This window comes from Entamoeba histolytica, genomic scaffold (assembly GCF_000208925.1).
Source record: "Entamoeba histolytica HM-1:IMSS scf_1104750516975 genomic scaffold, whole genome shotgun sequence".
NCBI lineage: Eukaryota > Evosea > Mastigamoebida > Endamoebidae > Entamoeba > Entamoeba histolytica.
In genome coordinates, this window is record NW_001914862.1 from 155685 (window position 1) to 174112 (window position 18428).

The 18428-nt window shown below is 26.3% G+C and overlaps 10 protein-coding genes across 10 annotated transcripts in view; 2 read left to right on the forward strand and 8 right to left on the reverse strand.

The window, feature by feature from the left end:
- EHI_045470 (dolychil-diphosphooligosaccharide-- protein glycosyltransferase subunit, putative) overlaps positions 1–96 on the reverse strand; it is a gene marked incomplete at both ends in the record, with an annotated part of 1197 nt that extends 1101 nt beyond the window's left edge. The window contains one exon of the mRNA XM_001913359.1: positions 1–96. This exon is cut by the window's left edge and continues 1101 nt beyond it. Within this exon, the coding sequence (XP_001913394.1) occupies positions 1–96 (96 nt within the window).
- A 489-nt stretch (positions 97–585) lies between these two features.
- On the reverse strand, positions 586–921 carry EHI_045480 (high mobility group (HMG) box domain containing protein; the record flags this gene model as incomplete). The annotated part of the gene is made up of 1 exon (XM_648494.1): positions 586–921. One exon carries the CDS (start codon positions 919–921, stop codon positions 586–588), a length of 336 nt encoding a protein of 111 aa, XP_653586.1.
- Positions 922–1623: 702 nt separating this feature from the next.
- On the reverse strand, positions 1624–3592 carry EHI_045490 (SP-RING zinc finger domain containing protein; the record flags this gene model as incomplete). The annotated part of the gene is made up of 2 exons (XM_648495.1): positions 1624–3308; positions 3367–3592. 2 exons carry the CDS (start codon positions 3590–3592, stop codon positions 1624–1626), a joined length of 1911 nt encoding a protein of 636 aa, XP_653587.1.
- Positions 3593–4747: 1155 nt separating this feature from the next.
- EHI_045500 (uncharacterized protein) lies at positions 4748–8101 on the forward strand (the record flags this gene model as incomplete). The annotated part of the gene is made up of 1 exon (XM_648496.1): positions 4748–8101. One exon carries the CDS (start codon positions 4748–4750, stop codon positions 8099–8101), a length of 3354 nt encoding a protein of 1117 aa, XP_653588.1.
- Positions 8102–8148: 47 nt separating this feature from the next.
- On the reverse strand, positions 8149–9037 carry EHI_045510 (uncharacterized protein; the record flags this gene model as incomplete). The annotated part of the gene is made up of 2 exons (XM_648497.1): positions 8149–8775; positions 8819–9037. 2 exons carry the CDS (start codon positions 9035–9037, stop codon positions 8149–8151), a joined length of 846 nt encoding a protein of 281 aa, XP_653589.1.
- A 211-nt stretch (positions 9038–9248) lies between these two features.
- Positions 9249–10136, reverse strand: EHI_045520 (uncharacterized protein; the record flags this gene model as incomplete). Its single annotated transcript, XM_648498.1, has 1 exon — positions 9249–10136. The coding sequence occupies one exon, from the start codon at positions 10134–10136 to the stop codon at positions 9249–9251; it is 888 nt and encodes a 295-aa protein (XP_653590.1).
- Positions 10137–10216: 80 nt separating this feature from the next.
- EHI_045530 (protein phosphatase, putative) lies at positions 10217–11200 on the reverse strand (the record flags this gene model as incomplete). The annotated part of the gene is made up of 2 exons (XM_648499.2): positions 10217–11015; positions 11076–11200. The coding sequence occupies 2 exons, from the start codon at positions 11198–11200 to the stop codon at positions 10217–10219; spliced, it is 924 nt and encodes a 307-aa protein (XP_653591.2).
- An 87-nt stretch (positions 11201–11287) lies between these two features.
- EHI_045540 (uncharacterized protein) lies at positions 11288–14187 on the reverse strand (the record flags this gene model as incomplete). The annotated part of the gene is made up of 1 exon (XM_648500.2): positions 11288–14187. The coding sequence occupies one exon, from the start codon at positions 14185–14187 to the stop codon at positions 11308–11310; it is 2880 nt and encodes a 959-aa protein (XP_653592.2). The 3' UTR covers positions 11288–11307.
- Positions 14188–15216: 1029 nt separating this feature from the next.
- On the reverse strand, positions 15217–15837 carry EHI_045550 (Rab family GTPase; the record flags this gene model as incomplete). The annotated part of the gene is made up of 1 exon (XM_648501.1): positions 15217–15837. One exon carries the CDS (start codon positions 15835–15837, stop codon positions 15217–15219), a length of 621 nt encoding a protein of 206 aa, XP_653593.1.
- Positions 15838–16028: 191 nt separating this feature from the next.
- Positions 16029–18305, forward strand: EHI_045560 (uncharacterized protein; the record flags this gene model as incomplete). The annotated part of the gene is made up of 1 exon (XM_648502.1): positions 16029–18305. The coding sequence occupies one exon, from the start codon at positions 16029–16031 to the stop codon at positions 18303–18305; it is 2277 nt and encodes a 758-aa protein (XP_653594.1).
- Positions 18306–18428: the final 123 nt, after the last annotated feature.

Consider the following 18428-nt stretch of genomic DNA (forward strand, 5'->3'; position numbering starts at 1 on the left):
TTCAATGCATGTGAATTGAGTCATTTGAAGTGACTCATTTAATGGAAGAGTAAAATGATATTGTTTCAAATGATCCCCTTCAACAGAAAACTCCATTGTTCTTTTAGGAAATGGTGTAAAATCAATATTAACCTCAACTTGATTTTTGGTGATTGTTGCGTGACAATAACAAATAATAAAAAGAAGAAGAATAACACCAACCATCGGTTGACTTTGTTTTTTGATTCATCTTTTCAAGTTCTGATTTTAATTATTCTTTATTTTTTCAAAAAGATATTAAATGTTATATATAACGATAAATTAACGATTCTTCGAGAATAAATAATAAAAATAGAACTGGAAAAATCAGATAATATTTCGTATAATAAAATAAACTATTAGAATAATTTGATGAGTGAAAATAATTTGAAAAGAGAAAGAAAAAACAATCAAAAAGTAGTGCAGAATCCCGAGATTGTAGTAAAAGAATCTATATAAAAATATCTCTTCAAGTATTGAAAAAAATAGTAATACAAAAAATATTTTTAGTTTTTCTTTTTTCATGAAAATAAAAATTAACCATAAAATGAATAAGTAACACAGTAATTATTCAGAATCACCTTCTTCCTCTTCTTCTTCCTCAGAAGCTTGTTTTTTACCATCATATTTCTCTATATCTTTTTTGTATTGTTCTTTAGCAGCATCAGCTTTAGTTTGATACTCTTTCTTTTCTTCTTCTCCAAGAGCTTTCCATTGTTCAGATGCAATTTTAGCAATCTCTGTAACTTTAGCATCTGGATGTTCTTCCTTAATAGAAGCTCTATGTTCATTTAAGTAAAGAAAATATGGTGTTGGAGGTCTTTTTGGTCTATTTGGATCCTTTTTAGCCTTTTTATCTTTAGTATTTTTAGCCTTAGAAGTTTTAGTGTTTCCCTTTGGCATTCAAATTAAATGAATACTTTTCTCTGTTCACCCTTTATATATTTCCTTCTTTTTTTTCTCTTTTCACTCTTAATGAAAAAAAAACCATGAACAAAATTAAAGGGAAATAGTAGTTCAAAAACCCCTTCATTTTTTCACGTCTAATTTCTTTACTGTTTTTTTATTAATCCATCTAGTTTCTTTTTTTCTCTTTTACCTCTTCTGGATGCAATCTCATATTTAAAGATTCTATTTTTATAACATCTTCTTTTTAGTCTACTTAGCAGACTCAAATCTTCATTTCTTTATCCTTTTCCCTCTCTTTCAACTCTCTTCTTATCATCTTTCTTAAAATTTTAATTTTAAAACTTCAAATTATTGGTTAGGCTTTTTATTCAGAGTAAGAATAATCATCGAAAGAGTATAGTTTCTGTAATAATGTGTATGTATTATTTTCCTACCTTATCTTTTAGGATTGCAATAACATTCTCTTACAACTAACCTGTCCTTTACTCAGAAAGTAAGATTTCTTTTCATTTTAGAATTTTTACTTTCTTTTCTTTTCAAATTCTCATTGTTGGTTCAGATAATATTTAAGTTATCATAGTACCAGAAAATAATTTATTGTTATTATGAAACTAGCGAACTTAAAAGAAGGTGTGACTAGGTTAAAGAGTTTAATTAACAACTGAAACAAAATAATATCCATTCAATCAACAGTTTTCATTCTAAGTTAAGTCTTACTTCTTCCTCAGACTCTAATTCACAATTCTTTATTTGAATTTCATTTCCAATAAATAAAACCTTTTTAATACTTTCTGGGACAAAAGACAAATAATATTTTAAGCGGGAGTCAATAAATAAGTCGTAGTAATAAGACTTCATTAAACAAATAGGACAGTTCCATACGTTTGTGTATAAACAACAACTTATAACATTTTTTAAATCACAACAAGTAATATGTTTACAAGCTCTTCCTCTTACAGGATTTTCAATTCTATTTAACCCTATTGGACAAATTAAAGGAACATCAAATGATATATTAATATCGTCATCTTCATATTGGTCTTTAATTTGTATTTCATCAAAAGGCACTTGATACTTCAAACATATTTCTTTTAATTCTTGTAAGTGAGAGCTGAAGTCAACCATATTAATGATATCTTTTTTTAATCTAATTTCACACTTCATTACGACAATATAGGTATTATCATCAAAAATAGAAATGTTACATATCCCATTTTTGTCAAATTGCAAGTTCAAAGGGATTACAACATTAGCGGTTTCATATTCTTTTTCAAAATGATTTGGTTTTATAAAATTAAATACTTTCCCATTAACATGAATATCATATAAAAATACATCATTTCCATTTTCATTAATAAAACGTACATAATATTCACTACTATCAGGATGGTCATATACTCTTATTGCATGTTTACTAAAAGAATAGATTTCTTTAATTTTATATAATGGATGTTGTGATTTAAAAAATAAGAATGGTATTTTAAATTTGTTACATAATTCTGGGATTCTTTCTATTAACCCAAAGTCTTTAGCTTCTTCGTTAACCATTTCCATTTCCATATCCATTCCATCATTAACAATTATAGAATTTGATTCGTTTTGCTTCTTTTTTATTTGTTTCATTTTTTTTTGAAGAGTCTTCTGTTTAATATAACATTTAACTTCTTTTAATGGAGCTTGTGCTTCTTTTATTGGAATTATTTTTCTTTTTCTATCCTTAGCTAATAAACAATTATTTTTTTCATTTGTTAGAATATCAATATCTTCTTCAATTACTTGAACTGAACTTTCTTTTGATTCAGAATGTGTTTCAAACTCTTTCTCATTTGAAGAGGAGCTAGAATTTATAATATTTACTTCTTGAAAAATAGGAGATGAAGCACAATTTCTCTTTTTATGAGAATGTTGTGATGTTTTTAAAACTTCTTCGTTACCTATTTGTACTTCTTTTAATGAACGAGTTAATCTTCTTCTACGATAATAGTGGTGTTGAATTTCTTCAATGATTGGATCTATTGTATTACTTTTCTTTTGTCTTTTCTTTACAAGAGATTGTTTTGGATTTTTATCTTCTTTTTCTTCAAAAGGTTCATTTACTATCCTTTCACTCTCATCCGTTTCAGTTTTTGTATTTATTTTTCTTCCTGTTTCGTTAATAACATTATTTTCAACTAAAGTAATAACATTTTCTTCATTTCCATTAATTAATATAGAATTTTCTTCTTTATTTATTCTTATTGGAACATTATTTTGTGATAAAAAATTATGTTTTAATTCTTTAAAATTGAAAATAGTTTTTGAGATACTTGGTCTTTTAGAAAGTACTTCAATTTCAGCATTTAACATATCAACAACTTCAGCAATAAATTTATCTCTAGGTTCTAATAGAAATGAATGTTATTAATTTGTTATTAATTTTTTCATTCTATTAAAACAAACTATAAAACTCAGGAAAGTCAAAACATTGTTCAAAAATTCCATCTTTTTGACTTTCTTTAATGCTTCCTATAATAAAATTTAATTGACCATCACTAAATTTACTTAACGATTCTTGAGTGATAAATTGTTCAACATTATCACTATCCATAAATAACCTTTCTTGAATACTTTTTAAACATTGTTTAGTTATTATTTGATAAACTTTTTTTGTTCCTTTTTGATTCATCACAATTTTCCCTTTGTTTTTTAGTTTTATTAAACCCTCTATTTTATTTACAAACCCTTTATTTTTGTTTTTTTCTTATTCAAAATACCATTCATTTGATAAATAATTGATAAAAGTATATGTTGTTTATTCTTTCATACATATTCTTTTATTGATAATTATTAAGTAACATTAAAATAATTAAATGACATATTGTTAAAGAGAAAACAATAACTTTTGTTATATTGCTTTCTATCAAAGGTTATATGAATTTTTTGAATAAAAGTAAAACATATTAAATAAATTAGACAATAGTCTCTTTTCAGTATTAAGAAAATTCAATTCGTTTATTTATCAATTTATTATTCTTTTTTTTTTTCAGTTTTTCTTTTATTATTTATTATATTCATTTTTTTTTAATAAGTAATTTATTGTTATTGTTATAAGATTTTTTCATTCTACTATTGATTTATCTTCTTTTAATATTAACAATGAAACAAGTATTTTGGAAAATCCATTCAATTTAAACGACTAACTTTTCTTTTTATTTTGTTTTTCAAAAAATTTTCATTTTTTATTAATTAGTTTTTGTTTTTTATTATTAAAGAAAATTGAAACACAAGAAAAGAAGAAAGACTTTATTGTATAATTACTTAAAAATAATATAATAATAAGTTTCATTAAGAATATTAGAAATGAAATAATAAATATAAAAACTTTATTTTATTAATACAATATGTTTATCTTTTAGAGATAAATATTTTAATATAGATAATATTTATTAGTTTATAATATATTTAATCATTTAATTCATTATTCTTTTTTTTTTAATATTCTTTTCATTAAAATGAGTGTTTTAAAAATTAAATTATATCATTTTTTGGAATATTTTGTTAAAAACAATAAAAGAAAATAGATATTAGAGGAAGATTTTTTAGCTATAAAAAAAGGTTAATATAAAACACAATTACAGAGTATTTATAATGAATTAATATAAATAAAAAGTAATTAATTAAGTATTAATAGAATTTTCATCATGAATTAATATAAATAAAATAAATCAAAACATTCATTAAGAATTAGATTTAGTAATAACAATTATAAAAAATTATTTATAGAAAAAACAAAAAACTAAAAGAACTTTTAATTTAATTAATTTTATAATATAAACAACTCATGTCAATTCTTAATGAAGCTAATGATTGCCATAAAATATTAGTACGATTAGTTTCATATGCAAATACAATATGTAGTGAATTATTTAGAGTTAAAGATTTAATACCAGAGGATTTTATTAACCCATCAAATTGTTGTAAAGATTTAATATTTGATTACAGTTATATTCCAAAGAGTGAGTCTATTGATATGAAAATAAATTCATCAAGAGAATTAAGAATTATTGATATGAAAATAAAGGAGAAATATGAACGAATAATTTGGAGAACATTTCAAGTATTTGAATCTATTTATCAATACACTAAACAAGTAGAAGAGTTTTATGATAAAATTATTGAAGGAGAATATCTTCAATATAATGCAGAAACATTATTAGTTGATGTTGAAGGGAAACAATTAGTATGTGAAACGTTATCATTTGTTGTACGATTATTATTATTATTAGATATATTAATACCAGGCATTGTACGTGAAAGAATACTTATTTTTGTATTAAGACATAAAAGAAGTAATGAATTTGGAGATTTAGATAAAATTATTCCATTAGTAAAAAGGACTGAGTATATTGTTGGTTCATCAAAAAAACCTTCCAATTATCCAGATGAATATTTAAAAAGAATTCATGTTAATGATTATATTGTTCAAATGGCTATTGGTAGAATGCTTTCAGATGATATTTATAATACAACAAAATCATTTCCACTTCCAGATCATAGAAGTTCTGCATTAAGTGCACAAGGAAGTTTATTAACAATGATATTGTTTTTATCTCCTCAAACATTAAATAATAACATTTCATTTATGAATGAAGTTGTTAATAAATTTTTTGGTGATTGTTGGATAGTACCAATATACATTGGTCATTGTATTGATTTAACTTTCTTTTGGGATTCGTATAAATCAGCTCGTCAAGCATTACAACGAGTAGTTACTCCATCTCATATTGAAAATATTTGGAAAGGACATCAACAAGTAATGGCTAAATGTAAAGTTGAATTACAAGGATATTTGGAAGAAGGAGGAATGACAGATGAAAAAGTAATGTTAAATATGCAAAAATTAATTAATTGTCAACGAAATTGTAATGTAGTATTAAGATGGGCATTATTACATGGAACATATCCAATTAAAAAATTAAGAGATATTTTTGTTAAACCTAAATATCATGAAGATATTATTGATTTTTTACTTGAAACTGCTCAATTTGAATTTGAATTAAAAAGGATTATCGGTAATATTGTTAAAGAAAAACCATTACAATGGGAAAATTTAAAGAATGAAAGTTCTAAAAGAATGAAAGATTTATCCAATTATTTTAATGATGAAAATAAATTAAGTGAACATTCTAATTCAGGACTAATGAAATGGTGTTTGTTTATGAGTGAACAAATTGATAAATTAGATGTAAAAGAAATTTCAAGTGGAAAATCATTAAGTAAATTAATACAAGCTATGGAAGAAGTTGAAACTAATTATTTAAATGATTTATCATTAGTTGTCGTTGAGACAGTAAGAAAAACTAAAGATATGTTAACAAAAATGTTTAGACTATTAAATGTTAATGACACAGTTAGAGGATTATTAGATAATATATCAGATTGTTCTTATGCTAATGAATTATTATCTACTCAAGTGTACGTTGAATATTTACAACAAATTATAAAGAAAAATCCAAGAAATTCATTAAAATTAAGAAGTTTAATTTTAAAAATGTCATCTATCCTTCATCTTGCTTTATTAAGAATGATGCAAGCTAAAACTGATGAACAAATGGAAAATGTATCTAAATATTATTCAGAAGTTTTAGTAAATTATGTACAAAGAGTATTAGAAGTTATTCCAGAACAAGTTTTCTTATTAATTAATTCAATTGCTAAATTACAAGTTACAAGTATTCCAGAAACTCCAGTCTTTGTTGAAAAGAAAGATATTATAAGTTTTGCTTTATTCGATGAAAGAAATTATCTTGCTGAATTAACTCATGCAGTATCTATTTATGCTGAAGGAATTCTTGCTATGGAAACTACGTTTGTTGGTATTATTCAAGTAGACCCAGTTAAGTTACTTGAAGACGGTATTAGAAAAGCTCTTGGAAGAAGATTAAAAAATATGTTTTCTAAGACATTACAATTTAAAATAAAAGGTAATTTAGGTGAAACTCTTACACAGTTATCTGAATTATCAAATCAAATTGGAGGATTTTCTACATCTTTTAGATATATTCAAGATTATCTTCATATTGATGGTCTTAAAGTATGGCAAGAAGAATTTACTAATGTAATTTCAACATGTGTTAATGAAGAATGTAATAGCTTTTTGGCAAATGGATTAGATACAGTTAATTCTCAAACGTTTATTGGTAAATTAACAAGTCAAATAATGAGTATTGTTGATTATCGTAAAAATGTATTTTATCTTTCTGCTGCAAATGGATGGTTCTATAAAGATGGAAAAGAAGTTATTGGATATGTTTTTATGAGAAAATTAGTTAGCGCTCTAAGCGTTTTAGGAGTTACTGGAATTAATCAGTTATGTGCATTTAAATGTGTTAAAGAATTAAATGATATTATCACAACAGTAAATTTAATTGTTGAGAAATATTCTGTGTTTAATCAAATGACGCAAAACTTTAATGAAAATAAATTAAACGAACAAAATATTTTTAAAGTTATTGATAATGGACTATCTGTTGTAACAAAAATTGGTAGATCGTTAATTGATACTTTACATAATCTTGGAACATTACAACTCTTAAGAGAACAACTTAATTGTCAATTATGTTCAGAAAATAGAACAAAAGCAACTAGTCTTCACTTTGCACTAAAAAGTTTTGACCAAGCATTGGTACATGACTTTTTTGAAAACCCAAATAAAAAAGAACGAGAACCACTTATATATAATGAAATTAATAGATTTCTTGATGTTGCTGGATTTGTTCCTGCATTATCTAAAGTGTATATAACATGTGCAGAAGGTGGTGATCAAATTGCATCAGTATTATCATCATTTATATTATATTGTAGTCAATTCTTTATATTTGATTCAAAGTATCAAACACTTATGCTTCGACCAAAAGCACCTGTTCCATATGATCCTTATGTTCTTGCTGTTGGTATTGTGACAGTATTTAGACAATTTCATCCCTCAACAATGTGGGCTTCATTTAGTTATTTATCTTTATATGTAAAAGGGGTAATGACTAATTGCTTAACATTATCAAAACAAATTCCATTTATTATCTTCCAATTATGTGATTTTATGACTTCTATTATTCAAATAGGAGGATATGATAAAAAAATATATGACTCTCTTATCCCAGTATCTCTTCTTGCTTCATTGAATCAACCAAATTAATTTAGTCAATACTAATTAGTTTAATTATTTTTACTTGGAACTTGTTTTTAAAGAAGATGTACATATTGCTCTGACTCTTCTTTTGTTGTTTCAATAATACCAATCTTTTTAAATAAAGTTTGCCAATTTCCCCATAAATTAAATAAATGATGGAAATAAAAAAATGTTACTGCACAACATAATGCATCTGATGAGGCTGTTGATATAACTTTAAAGAATGATATAGTTTCTGGCAATATTTTTTTTACCATTAATGTCAATGGAGGTTGAGCTAAACATGAAGCCATGATAATGAAATACCCAGAAAATAAAATCATTTGTTTTGCAACTTCTTTTATTTCTAAGTCTTCTATTTTCCAATACTGAAGGAAATGCAATGTATTTGTATATAGTGATGATTTATGAATAAAAGTAATTATTGCAATTACACCAATCAACAAACATAAAATAATTCTTGGAATAATTGATATTCCCCATCTAATTCCTGAAGATGTACTAACACATATTGCAAATTCTAATGCACAAGAATGTGTGTATATTGGAATTGAAGTGAAAAAACATATAGACCAGACAATACAATGAGTAATGACACATCTTTTTTTATTTTCTTCTAAACAAATGAGTTGATGAAGAAAATATTCAACAACACAACATAAACACCATAGTGTTTGTCCCTATTTTGTGTTAGACTAATTCTTTAAATGAAAATAAACAAACATATTGAACAAAATTTACAAAAGCAGCTTCAAAATGACATATTTTTGGATTATTTTGGTGTGACAAGAATATAGCAGATAATATTACAGAGAAACATCCAAGTAAATTAACAAACATTAACATTGCAACATAGTGTTTAACGTTTGACTGACAATACACAGGAAAATAAAGGAATGCAAATACACCCGCAATAGCAATTACAAATACTCCTAAATCCATGATAAATTTTAAAACAAGAACTGCCACACTAAAACCCAAAATCATTACTATAAAATAGATATTAAGATCTAGATTTAATAAAAAAGAGGTAAAACTAAATTATTCTACTCGTTTTTCATTTATTGGTGAGTAAATATATCTTATATTATTATTTTTGTCAAGCGGAAGGTCTAATGAATCACTTCTTGATAATTCAAAAGGGATTGGTGCTTTACATCTTTTTGAATGTTTTTTTTTGTGACCTTAATGGAGAATAATCATTAAAAGAAATAGATTCAAGGTCCATTCTTCTAACAGTTGAAATTTGTTCTTCTGAGCCTAACATAGCCTGATGAGTGATTGTTCCTTCTAATTCATGTGACTTTCCTCTTTCAGTAATACTACAATCTAAATTAATACCTCTTTGTTTTTTTTGTTGATGTAACAACTCTTCATTTTGAATAGGTTCTTTTCTTAGTATCTGTCCAAACTCTTGTTTAAATGCTTTACTTTCAGTAACTCCTTTTTGATAGAATATTGTATTTTGGAATATTTTATTATGAGATGAATGTGTGTGTGTAGATTCTTTTTCGTTAATACTATTTTTGTCCTGTTTTGTTAATGTGTGATATCCTATATTATCTTGACTATGACTGAAAGTTTTTTGATGGTTTAATAAAAACAATTCTGCAGATGGGACATAAGTAAGTATAATATATGATTTATCAATATAATATGGGAGTGACTCAAATTGATTACCATCCTTTGAATGAAAAATACAATACAATTGGTTAGGCTTTTCTTGATAATATAATAGCTCGTTATTTGCCCTAAGGATTGAAAGTTGGTTCATAAGCTCTTTAAACGTTTCAGAGGAATTAACACAGACGTACGTTTCAACACATGGAACCAAATAAAATAATAAACCAAGCACAAAAGATCCTACTCCAAGAACCCAATGTTTCAATCTTTTAAATAAGACAGCACAATACCTTGTAACATTTTTAATATTGAAGATGAAATATTTAATAAGCTCGTAAATACTTACCAATACAAAAAAGAACACACCAAATAATAAACATAATATATTAAATGCTTTGTTAGTAGCAAGCATAGTCATTTTTGTTAATATCCTCAAGCTTACTTCATAATTTATTTTAATGCTCGGAATGAGATACAATCATCTCAAAATATTATTAATTAATAAGGAGAGATTACTTTGAATGAAATCGTAAGGTCAGAATCAATACACACAGTCGCCCCTTTGTTATCAAAGATACCAGCATATTGGCAAGCAGAGAATACTGTGACACACCTTCCTTCAACAATAAATCCTTCTTTAACCACTTCATGACCACGAATTATATATTCTAAATTATTATCATCAAGAAATTGATTGAGTTCTTTTACTCCAAAAACAAAACTAACTTCTCTTCGTTCATTATGTGCAAACCCAACCTGTTCTACATCAAAATCAGACCATAACAGATCTCTAAGAAGTCCTTCTTTTGGAATATCAACTGGTCTCTCAATTCTTCTCAACTGAGTGACATACTTTAATAATGGAGATATTCCTCCATGAACACAAAAAATTTTGTTGTTGATAATTGCAGCAAATGGCATTACATTAAAAGTAGATACGAAGGCATTCCAAATATGCAAAGTTCCGTATTTATAAATACATTCATGGTAAAACAAATTTCTTCTATTAATTCGTGCACACTCATGATCACCACGACAAATAAAAATAAATCTTGGATATTTTACTTTCAAGGCATATAATAAACAAAGAACTTCTATCCCAAACTTTCCTCGATCAACATAATCCCCAAGGAATAAATAAGTTATGTCTGGTGGTATTCCATTACTTTGAAAATGACGAATTAGATCAAAATACTGCCCATGAAGATCACCTAAAACAACAATCTTATTAGTAATAACAAGATTTAATAAAACAGGTTCACTCATCATTTCGTTTCTTACTTTTTGACAAAGGTAACTACAACAACTGTTATTCCTTAAAATTAATTGAAATGCTTGAATTAGAAAAACTTCAAACTATATAATATCTACAGTAATAATTCTGGTTAATTCTTTACTTGTTCTTGCTTTAAATAATTCAATGATTAACAAATCAATATTAGGTACATTAGAAGTTATAGGTACAAGCATTGCTCTTGACATCAAGAATGAACAATTTTTAGACCTATTTTTGTTGTTTGAAGTATTACAAAAAAAAATTGAAAATAAAATACTGATAAACCTAACAATAACTGAAAATAGAATTCCATTCATTTTGTTTCTATGGATTTGATAAGCAAATTCAACTTTCTTTTCATAATAGTAATTTCATCTTTATACTTAGCCATCTTATCGTCAGCCTCAGCTTTAATTCTTTCTAGTCGTGCACCAGCACCTGCTTTTCTTAATTTTTCGTTTTCAGCAGTCAAAATCTTTAATCTACTTTGTAATCCTTTAAGCCGTTCTTCTATTTCTGACTTGAAATCATCAAGTTCTACTTGACTTACTCCTCCACTTTGTGATGCCTTCATCATCTTTATAACTTCAGCACCTTCTAAACGTGCTTTTTTTTCTGCTGCAACTTGTTGTTCTAATTCAGTAACACGAACCTTTAATGTAGTAATAACTTCATCTTCTTCTAGTGTAGGAGGGATTTTGTCCATATCTTCTTTTGAAGTTTCTTCTTTCTTTCTTGTTAATTCATTAATTTGGTTTTGTTGTTGTTGGATAGTTTGTTGAAGAGAAGCTACTAAGACAAGGTCTTTATCATGTTGTTCCCTAATTTGTTGAACTTCAGCCTTCTCTTCATCTAATGTTTGTTGTAAGAAGTCACGTTCTCTTCTCATCTTGTCTAACTCTAATTTCAACTCTTCTATTTCTTCAAACGCCTTTTCTTTTTCTTCATCAACATAGTCCTCTTCGTATGTTTCATTTGTTGTTTGTGTGTTGTTATTATTTTCTTGTTTAGTTGAATAAAATTCTGAGCTTGTATTTCCATTTTTATAGTCATCTTGTGCTTGTACTTCTTGTTTATATTCATTTTGTATTTCTTCTGATGGATTTTGAGTAATAGGAATAGTTGGTTGCACAACCTCTTGAATATTCTCAATAACATTTTGTTGACTCTCTTCTTGATCAACTTCTTCAACGAGAGGAGTTTCTTCTTCTTGTTTTGGTTGTTCTTCTTGTTGTGGTTGTTCTTCTTGTTGTGGTTGTTCTTCTTGTTTTGGTTGTTCTTCTTGTTGTGGTTGTTCTTCTTGTTGTGGTTGTTCTTCTTGTTGTGGTTGTTCTTCTTGTTGTGGTTGTTCTTCTTGTTGTGGTTGTTCTTCTTGTTGTGGTTGTTCTTCTTGTTGTGGTTGTTCTTCTTGTTGTGGTTGTTCTTCTTGTTGTGGTTGTTCTTCTTGTTGTGGTTGTTCTTCTTGTTGTGGTTGTTCTTCTTGTTGTGGTTGTTCTTCTTGTTGTGGTTGTTCTTCTTGTTGTGGTTGTTCTTCTTGTTGTGGTTGTTCTTCTTGTTGTGGTTGTTCTTCTTGTTGTGGTTGTTCTTCTTGTTTTGATTCTTGTACTTCTTCTTGTTGTGGTTGTTCTTCTTGTTTTGATTGTTCTACTTCTTGTTTAATTATTTCATTTGATTGGTGATTAGACTCAATAACAGGTTGGACTTCTTTAACTTGACTTTCTATTTTATTTTCATTATGCTCTTCTTGTGTTTGTGGATTTTCTTCGGTGTGTTCTTGTTGAACAATCATAGGCTTTATTGATTTCTTGAAGAAACTTCTCTTTGGATTCATAGACTCTCTCATAATATTTTGTTTCTTTTCTTCATAAACATGTTTAGTATTATCAACTTCTGGCTTTGCTTTTCTTCTTCTTTGTGTGAAGAATCCTTTTCTACTAACTTTATTTTCTTTTTTAAAGAAATTAGGTTGATCAACTGGTAATTGAGCATCTCCAGTCTTACGTGCAGCAGTTTGATTTTTGAAATGAGTAATACCCTCAGTATACTCCTTTCTATATGGCTTCACAAATTTTTGTATCTTTACAAAGCTTCTTGGTACAAATCCTTCAACACCACTTCTCTTACCAATTATCCAATTTTCATCAACTATTTTCATTACAATCCAAGCTTGATTTGCAATAATAGTCATTTCATTCTGATTACGGGCTTGGAATGTTTTCTCTACAATAACATAATCTTGGCCATCTTTAATAGTCATTAAATTACTTGTAGGAACTAATCCACTTTGTTCTCCTTTAAAACACTTAGACATACCATTGGCTTCATTAGATAACACTATCAATAATTCACTTTGTCTAACAGCAAGAAGACCCATAGAACCTCCACAAAAATCATCCAATGTAATAGCAGTTTCTTGTTTAATTTTTTTATCAGACTCACTTAATAAGCAAATAAAACTTGATGGAAATATAAATTGTTCTTGATCAACAACTACTACAGCCCAACTTCCAATTATTTTTTCTACATAAAAAATATCACCAACTTCTGCTGATAATTGACTTTCTCCTTTTGACACATAGTCAAATAACACAACAGCCTCTTGTTTTGCTTCTTTATTTATTGGTCCAGACACTTCTACATATTCTCCTGGGAAATATCCCATTGAACAACCACTTCTACCATACCACCATCCTCCTTCACAACTCATTACCTCAATTTCATCTCCAGCAATTAAATTAATTTCTTTGTCTGAATGTGGTTGATATAATTGTTTTACTGTTGCACGACAAGGAAGTATTTTTGGTTTTTCGGGAATAGTATGAGAAGCTTCTCTATCTTCTTCTTTATATAATGAAGTAAAATTTTGTGGAATATATCCTGTTTCAAATCCTCTTTGACAATATAACCATCCAATACGTACATTCTTTTCTATTACTTTTAAAACTTCTCCTGCTTTAGTTTTCATACAAGTAGAGTCTCCTGTTGAAAAGTCATAATTCATGACGACTGTCTCAATAACTGGAATACTTACAGTTGAGATATGAAATAACCCTGTTTGATTGTTTAATGTTCCTTTCCATAATCCATTTGACATTCTATCGACTACTTTAATATTATCTCCTTCCATGAAAGATAATTTTAAAGAAGAATGAGAAGCGACATTACATTTAGCCTTAACAATCATTTGACTCATTTCTTATATTCAGATAAATCACTATCTAAAAAAGTTCTCATATTCAAAACTTTTATTTCTTTTCTTTTATAACTTCATTTCTTTCTTTTTCTTCCCAATTAATCATTTTCTTTTAACTTCTTTTTTACCATCTTATAATTATTGTCCCTTCATCTATTTTTATTTCTATAGTTTTTAATATTATGTTTTTATTACATTTTAAGTCATGTCTTTCAAATCATCCTTAAAAATTATATAAATAACATACTGGTTAATTAAAAAATTTAATATTTAATTGACTTAAAATACACTTCTTGTTTTTCTTGTAGACTCCACTTCCCTCTCTTATAATTATATTACTTTTATTATTTTTGTACAAGACAAATCTTATGAAATATGTTAAAAACAAAAAAAAAATCAAATGAAACAATTAAAAACTGTAAATGTTTATATAATGTCAATATTTTTGAAAGTGACAATTATTTGCTTATAATACAAAATCATTTCATTTATTTCATAATAAATATTTTAATAGTTTATTTCTTATTCCTTTCTTTTTGAAAAATCATAGAATTTAACTTTTTTTTTGTTATTTTTGTGTTATTAAATGAAAAAGAAAAAAAAGAAAACAAAATTTTTTATCAAAATTCTTGAATTAATATAAATTAGTAGTTATTTACATAATTTACTTGTACTATATGAATTTTTAATATTTTTTAATATACAGAATTTATAATTTGTATTAACAATGGAGCAAAAATATCATTTCATAATCTTAAACATTTATCTTCCTGTTTCTAACCAATTTTCTTCCACTCATAAATTCTAAGAAAAATTAATATGTAAAAGTAAAGAAAGAAGTTTTTTATTAGTTTTATAATTTAATCTAAATAACAATTTTGTTTTATTATTGTGTATAGTTGTGTTTTAAGAATAAATTAGTAAATTCAATAAAAAATTGTAATTTAGTTAATAATAACAAATAAAATGATATTGTTATTAATAAGTCTTATGAAAAAAACAAATTACAAAAATCTTTTTTTAAATTTTTCAACAACATGATTGTTTCTTTTGAGTTGGTTGAAGAGAAGCATCATCCAAAAGTTTTGGTACAGAAATGAGTCGTTCCATAATATTTTTGTTTTTTGAAATAGAGTCAACTAAAACATTGAATATACTTTCAACATTTTCACCAGTTTTGGCTGAACATCTCATTGACCTTAACCCTCCACTTAAACGACAAAACTTTTCTGCAATTTCAGATGTAACAACAGCATCTTCTGAATCAATTTTATTTCCAACCACTAATATTTCTGGTTTTATACTACAGTCATTTAATTCATTTATCCAATATGTAATTTTTTCGAAAGAAGTTATATCAGTAACATCATATACAATTAAACAGCCATGGGTACCACGATAATAAGACGAAGTAATATTTCTAAATCTTTCTTGTCCAGCAGTATCCCATAATTGTAATTTAACTGTTTTACCTTGGTAATTTATTATTCGTGACTTAAAATCAACACCGATTGTTGAAATTAATTCATCATGAAATTCATTTTCACAATACCGTTCCAATATAGCTGTTTTACCAACAGCTGATTCTCCAATAATAAGAATCTTAAATGTCATATCTACTTGTTGTTGTAAATGTGGTTCAATGTTCATATTAATTCGATTTTTTGGATGTTGTTTTTTAAGTTCATTTTAAGATACCTATGATAGTCCAAGTGAAAAGTTTTTGTTTTTGCTTTACTTAACTTTTTTTATTTTTTTATTTTTTCGTTTATAAATAACATTCAATTTTATATTAAGCTATTTTTTTAGTTTTTTATACCTTTATCATCTATAAAATGTTTATGTCTGAAATGGATGATACATATCAGGGAAAGTCTCTTCCTACTTTTTCACAATCTAAATCTAAAACAATGATTTTTCACAAGAGCCAAGAGACAAGCACTGTTGTTAATGTTTTTGACAACCCTAAAAGAAAAGTCATAGAAAATCTTGACTCCTCAAATAATATAATAAACGATGTTTCTACTTCCAATCTCTCCATTGAGTCACCTGATTTGGGATGTTCTCTTGATTTTAATGATATACAAATTCTTGATATTGAAGTTTATGAAGATTATCCAATTTTTGAAGAAGAAAAAGATTCATTAATAAAATTATATCATTATATGATGAAAAGAAAAGCTCTTAGAAAGAAGAATGTTAATAAAGATCAATCTAAAAGTCAGTTGACTTCAACAACATTAAGTTTTATACTCTTTTTAGACTTTCTTCATTTATATATTAATATGGTAAGACTCAATTTATTTTCAGGATTTTATGAATATTATGTATTAGTATTTCTATTTTCTTTTCTTTTAATGATTTCAATGCATTATTCAAATTCGATTCTGATTTATTTATTTACATTACTTTATATCTTTATTTATTGCTATACTTTAATTAGTAATATTCTAATCACAGGGAGTGATGAGTCATCAAATAAAAATCAGTCAAAAAGATGGTATGGATTTATTGTTCCATTAATATTTGTTCTGTTCTTAGGAGTTATTTTTTATATGTGGATATATCCTTTACTTTATAAACTAGTTTCTTCATTACTCAAATCACGATTTTCTATTAGGAAAATTGTAAGTAAAAAAACTCAAAAAACTAAATATGAGTTTGATCATGGAAAATATTTGTTTATGATTAATGAGTTTGATCAAAACAATTTAAATAGAACAAGTGGATTTGGAACATGGATAGATAACTCTTTTCATGGAGAAAGATTAGAAGGATATTTTGACAATGCTATTCCTGTTGGTCCATTTCATTCAGTTGAAAGTAAAACACCAAATATATTTAAGTCAATTAGAATAATATTTGCATCAAATTCTGGTGGTAAATTATTTATTGAAAAGACTAAATTAGGATATGGAGTTGCTTCAGTAGAGTGTTGTGTTAGTGGAACTTTTTATAAACATTATCCATTAGTTCATTATATCGCTGAAAAAAAAGAATGTAATTGTAGAAAACGAGAATGTTTTTGTATAAGTAATATTCTTAAAAATCATTTATATTTTCATTTAGAAGAAAATAAACCTGTTTCAAATATTAGTGTTATGGTAGATCAAAAAGAGAATTGCTTGTTTATTCCTGGTTATTATTCAAAACATGCTAAAAAAAGAAAAGAAGTAACAATAACAGTAAAAGATTTCAATAATGAAAAAACGTTAGAAGTAGATTCTCATTGGATCAAACGATGTGGCTCAGTTGCTGAAGGAAATATAGAAGTGCTTTTATTTATTCATGGACTTGACCACACTTTATATGATGCTCTTCGAAGAATGGGTCAAATGCTTGCACTAGGAAATTTCCCACAACATATCCTTCCTTTAGTATTTAATTGGCCATCGTCTCAAAATGCTGCTTGTTATTACTGTGCAGCAAATAATGCATGTGACAGAAATCAACACAGAGACTTTTTTAATTTTTTAAAGTCTTTACAAAATGCAGGTGTTAAAAGAATTCATATAATGTGTCATTCTCTTGGTTCTAAATTCTTTATGCAAAGCTACTTATTGGTTCAGTCATTATTTAAAAAAGTTTCTAAGAGTTCTACAAGATATTCTACGTATGGGACTTCTTCTGATATTAGTGAGGGAGAATTAAATGAAGATATTGAACAGGGAAATATTAAAATGGAATTTGCTAATCTGATTTTACTTAATTCTGATTATGAAGTTGAAACATTCGTTGAAGATTATAATGAACTAAAGGAACGTTGTGAACATATTACAATTTATGCTGATCAAAGAGATTCTGCATTACATGTAAGTAATTTTCTTACAAAAAAAGAACGATTAGGAGCCCGAACTACACCACTAGAATATAATGGGGAAGTTTTAGATAAAATTGATGTTATTGATACATCAGAATTAGATAGAAATATTAACGAAGCACGACATGGATTTTTTAATATTAATAAAATGATGATTGACGATCTTTTTGATATAATTGTTAATTCTAAACCAGCCTCTTCTCGAGTAACTCGTTTAGTAAATATCAACGGAACTTATAGGTTTTCACTTCTTCCTTCTTTTTCTCAAATGAGGTTTTCACAAGTAGAACAAAAGTGACACAATTTGTTATTTAGTTTTTAATTCAAATTAACAAAACATTTTAATTTTTAAACTTCTTCAAAAAAAAAATACATTGAAATTTTTTTATTGTTTTAAACTAAAAAAGTTATTTTGAAAAGA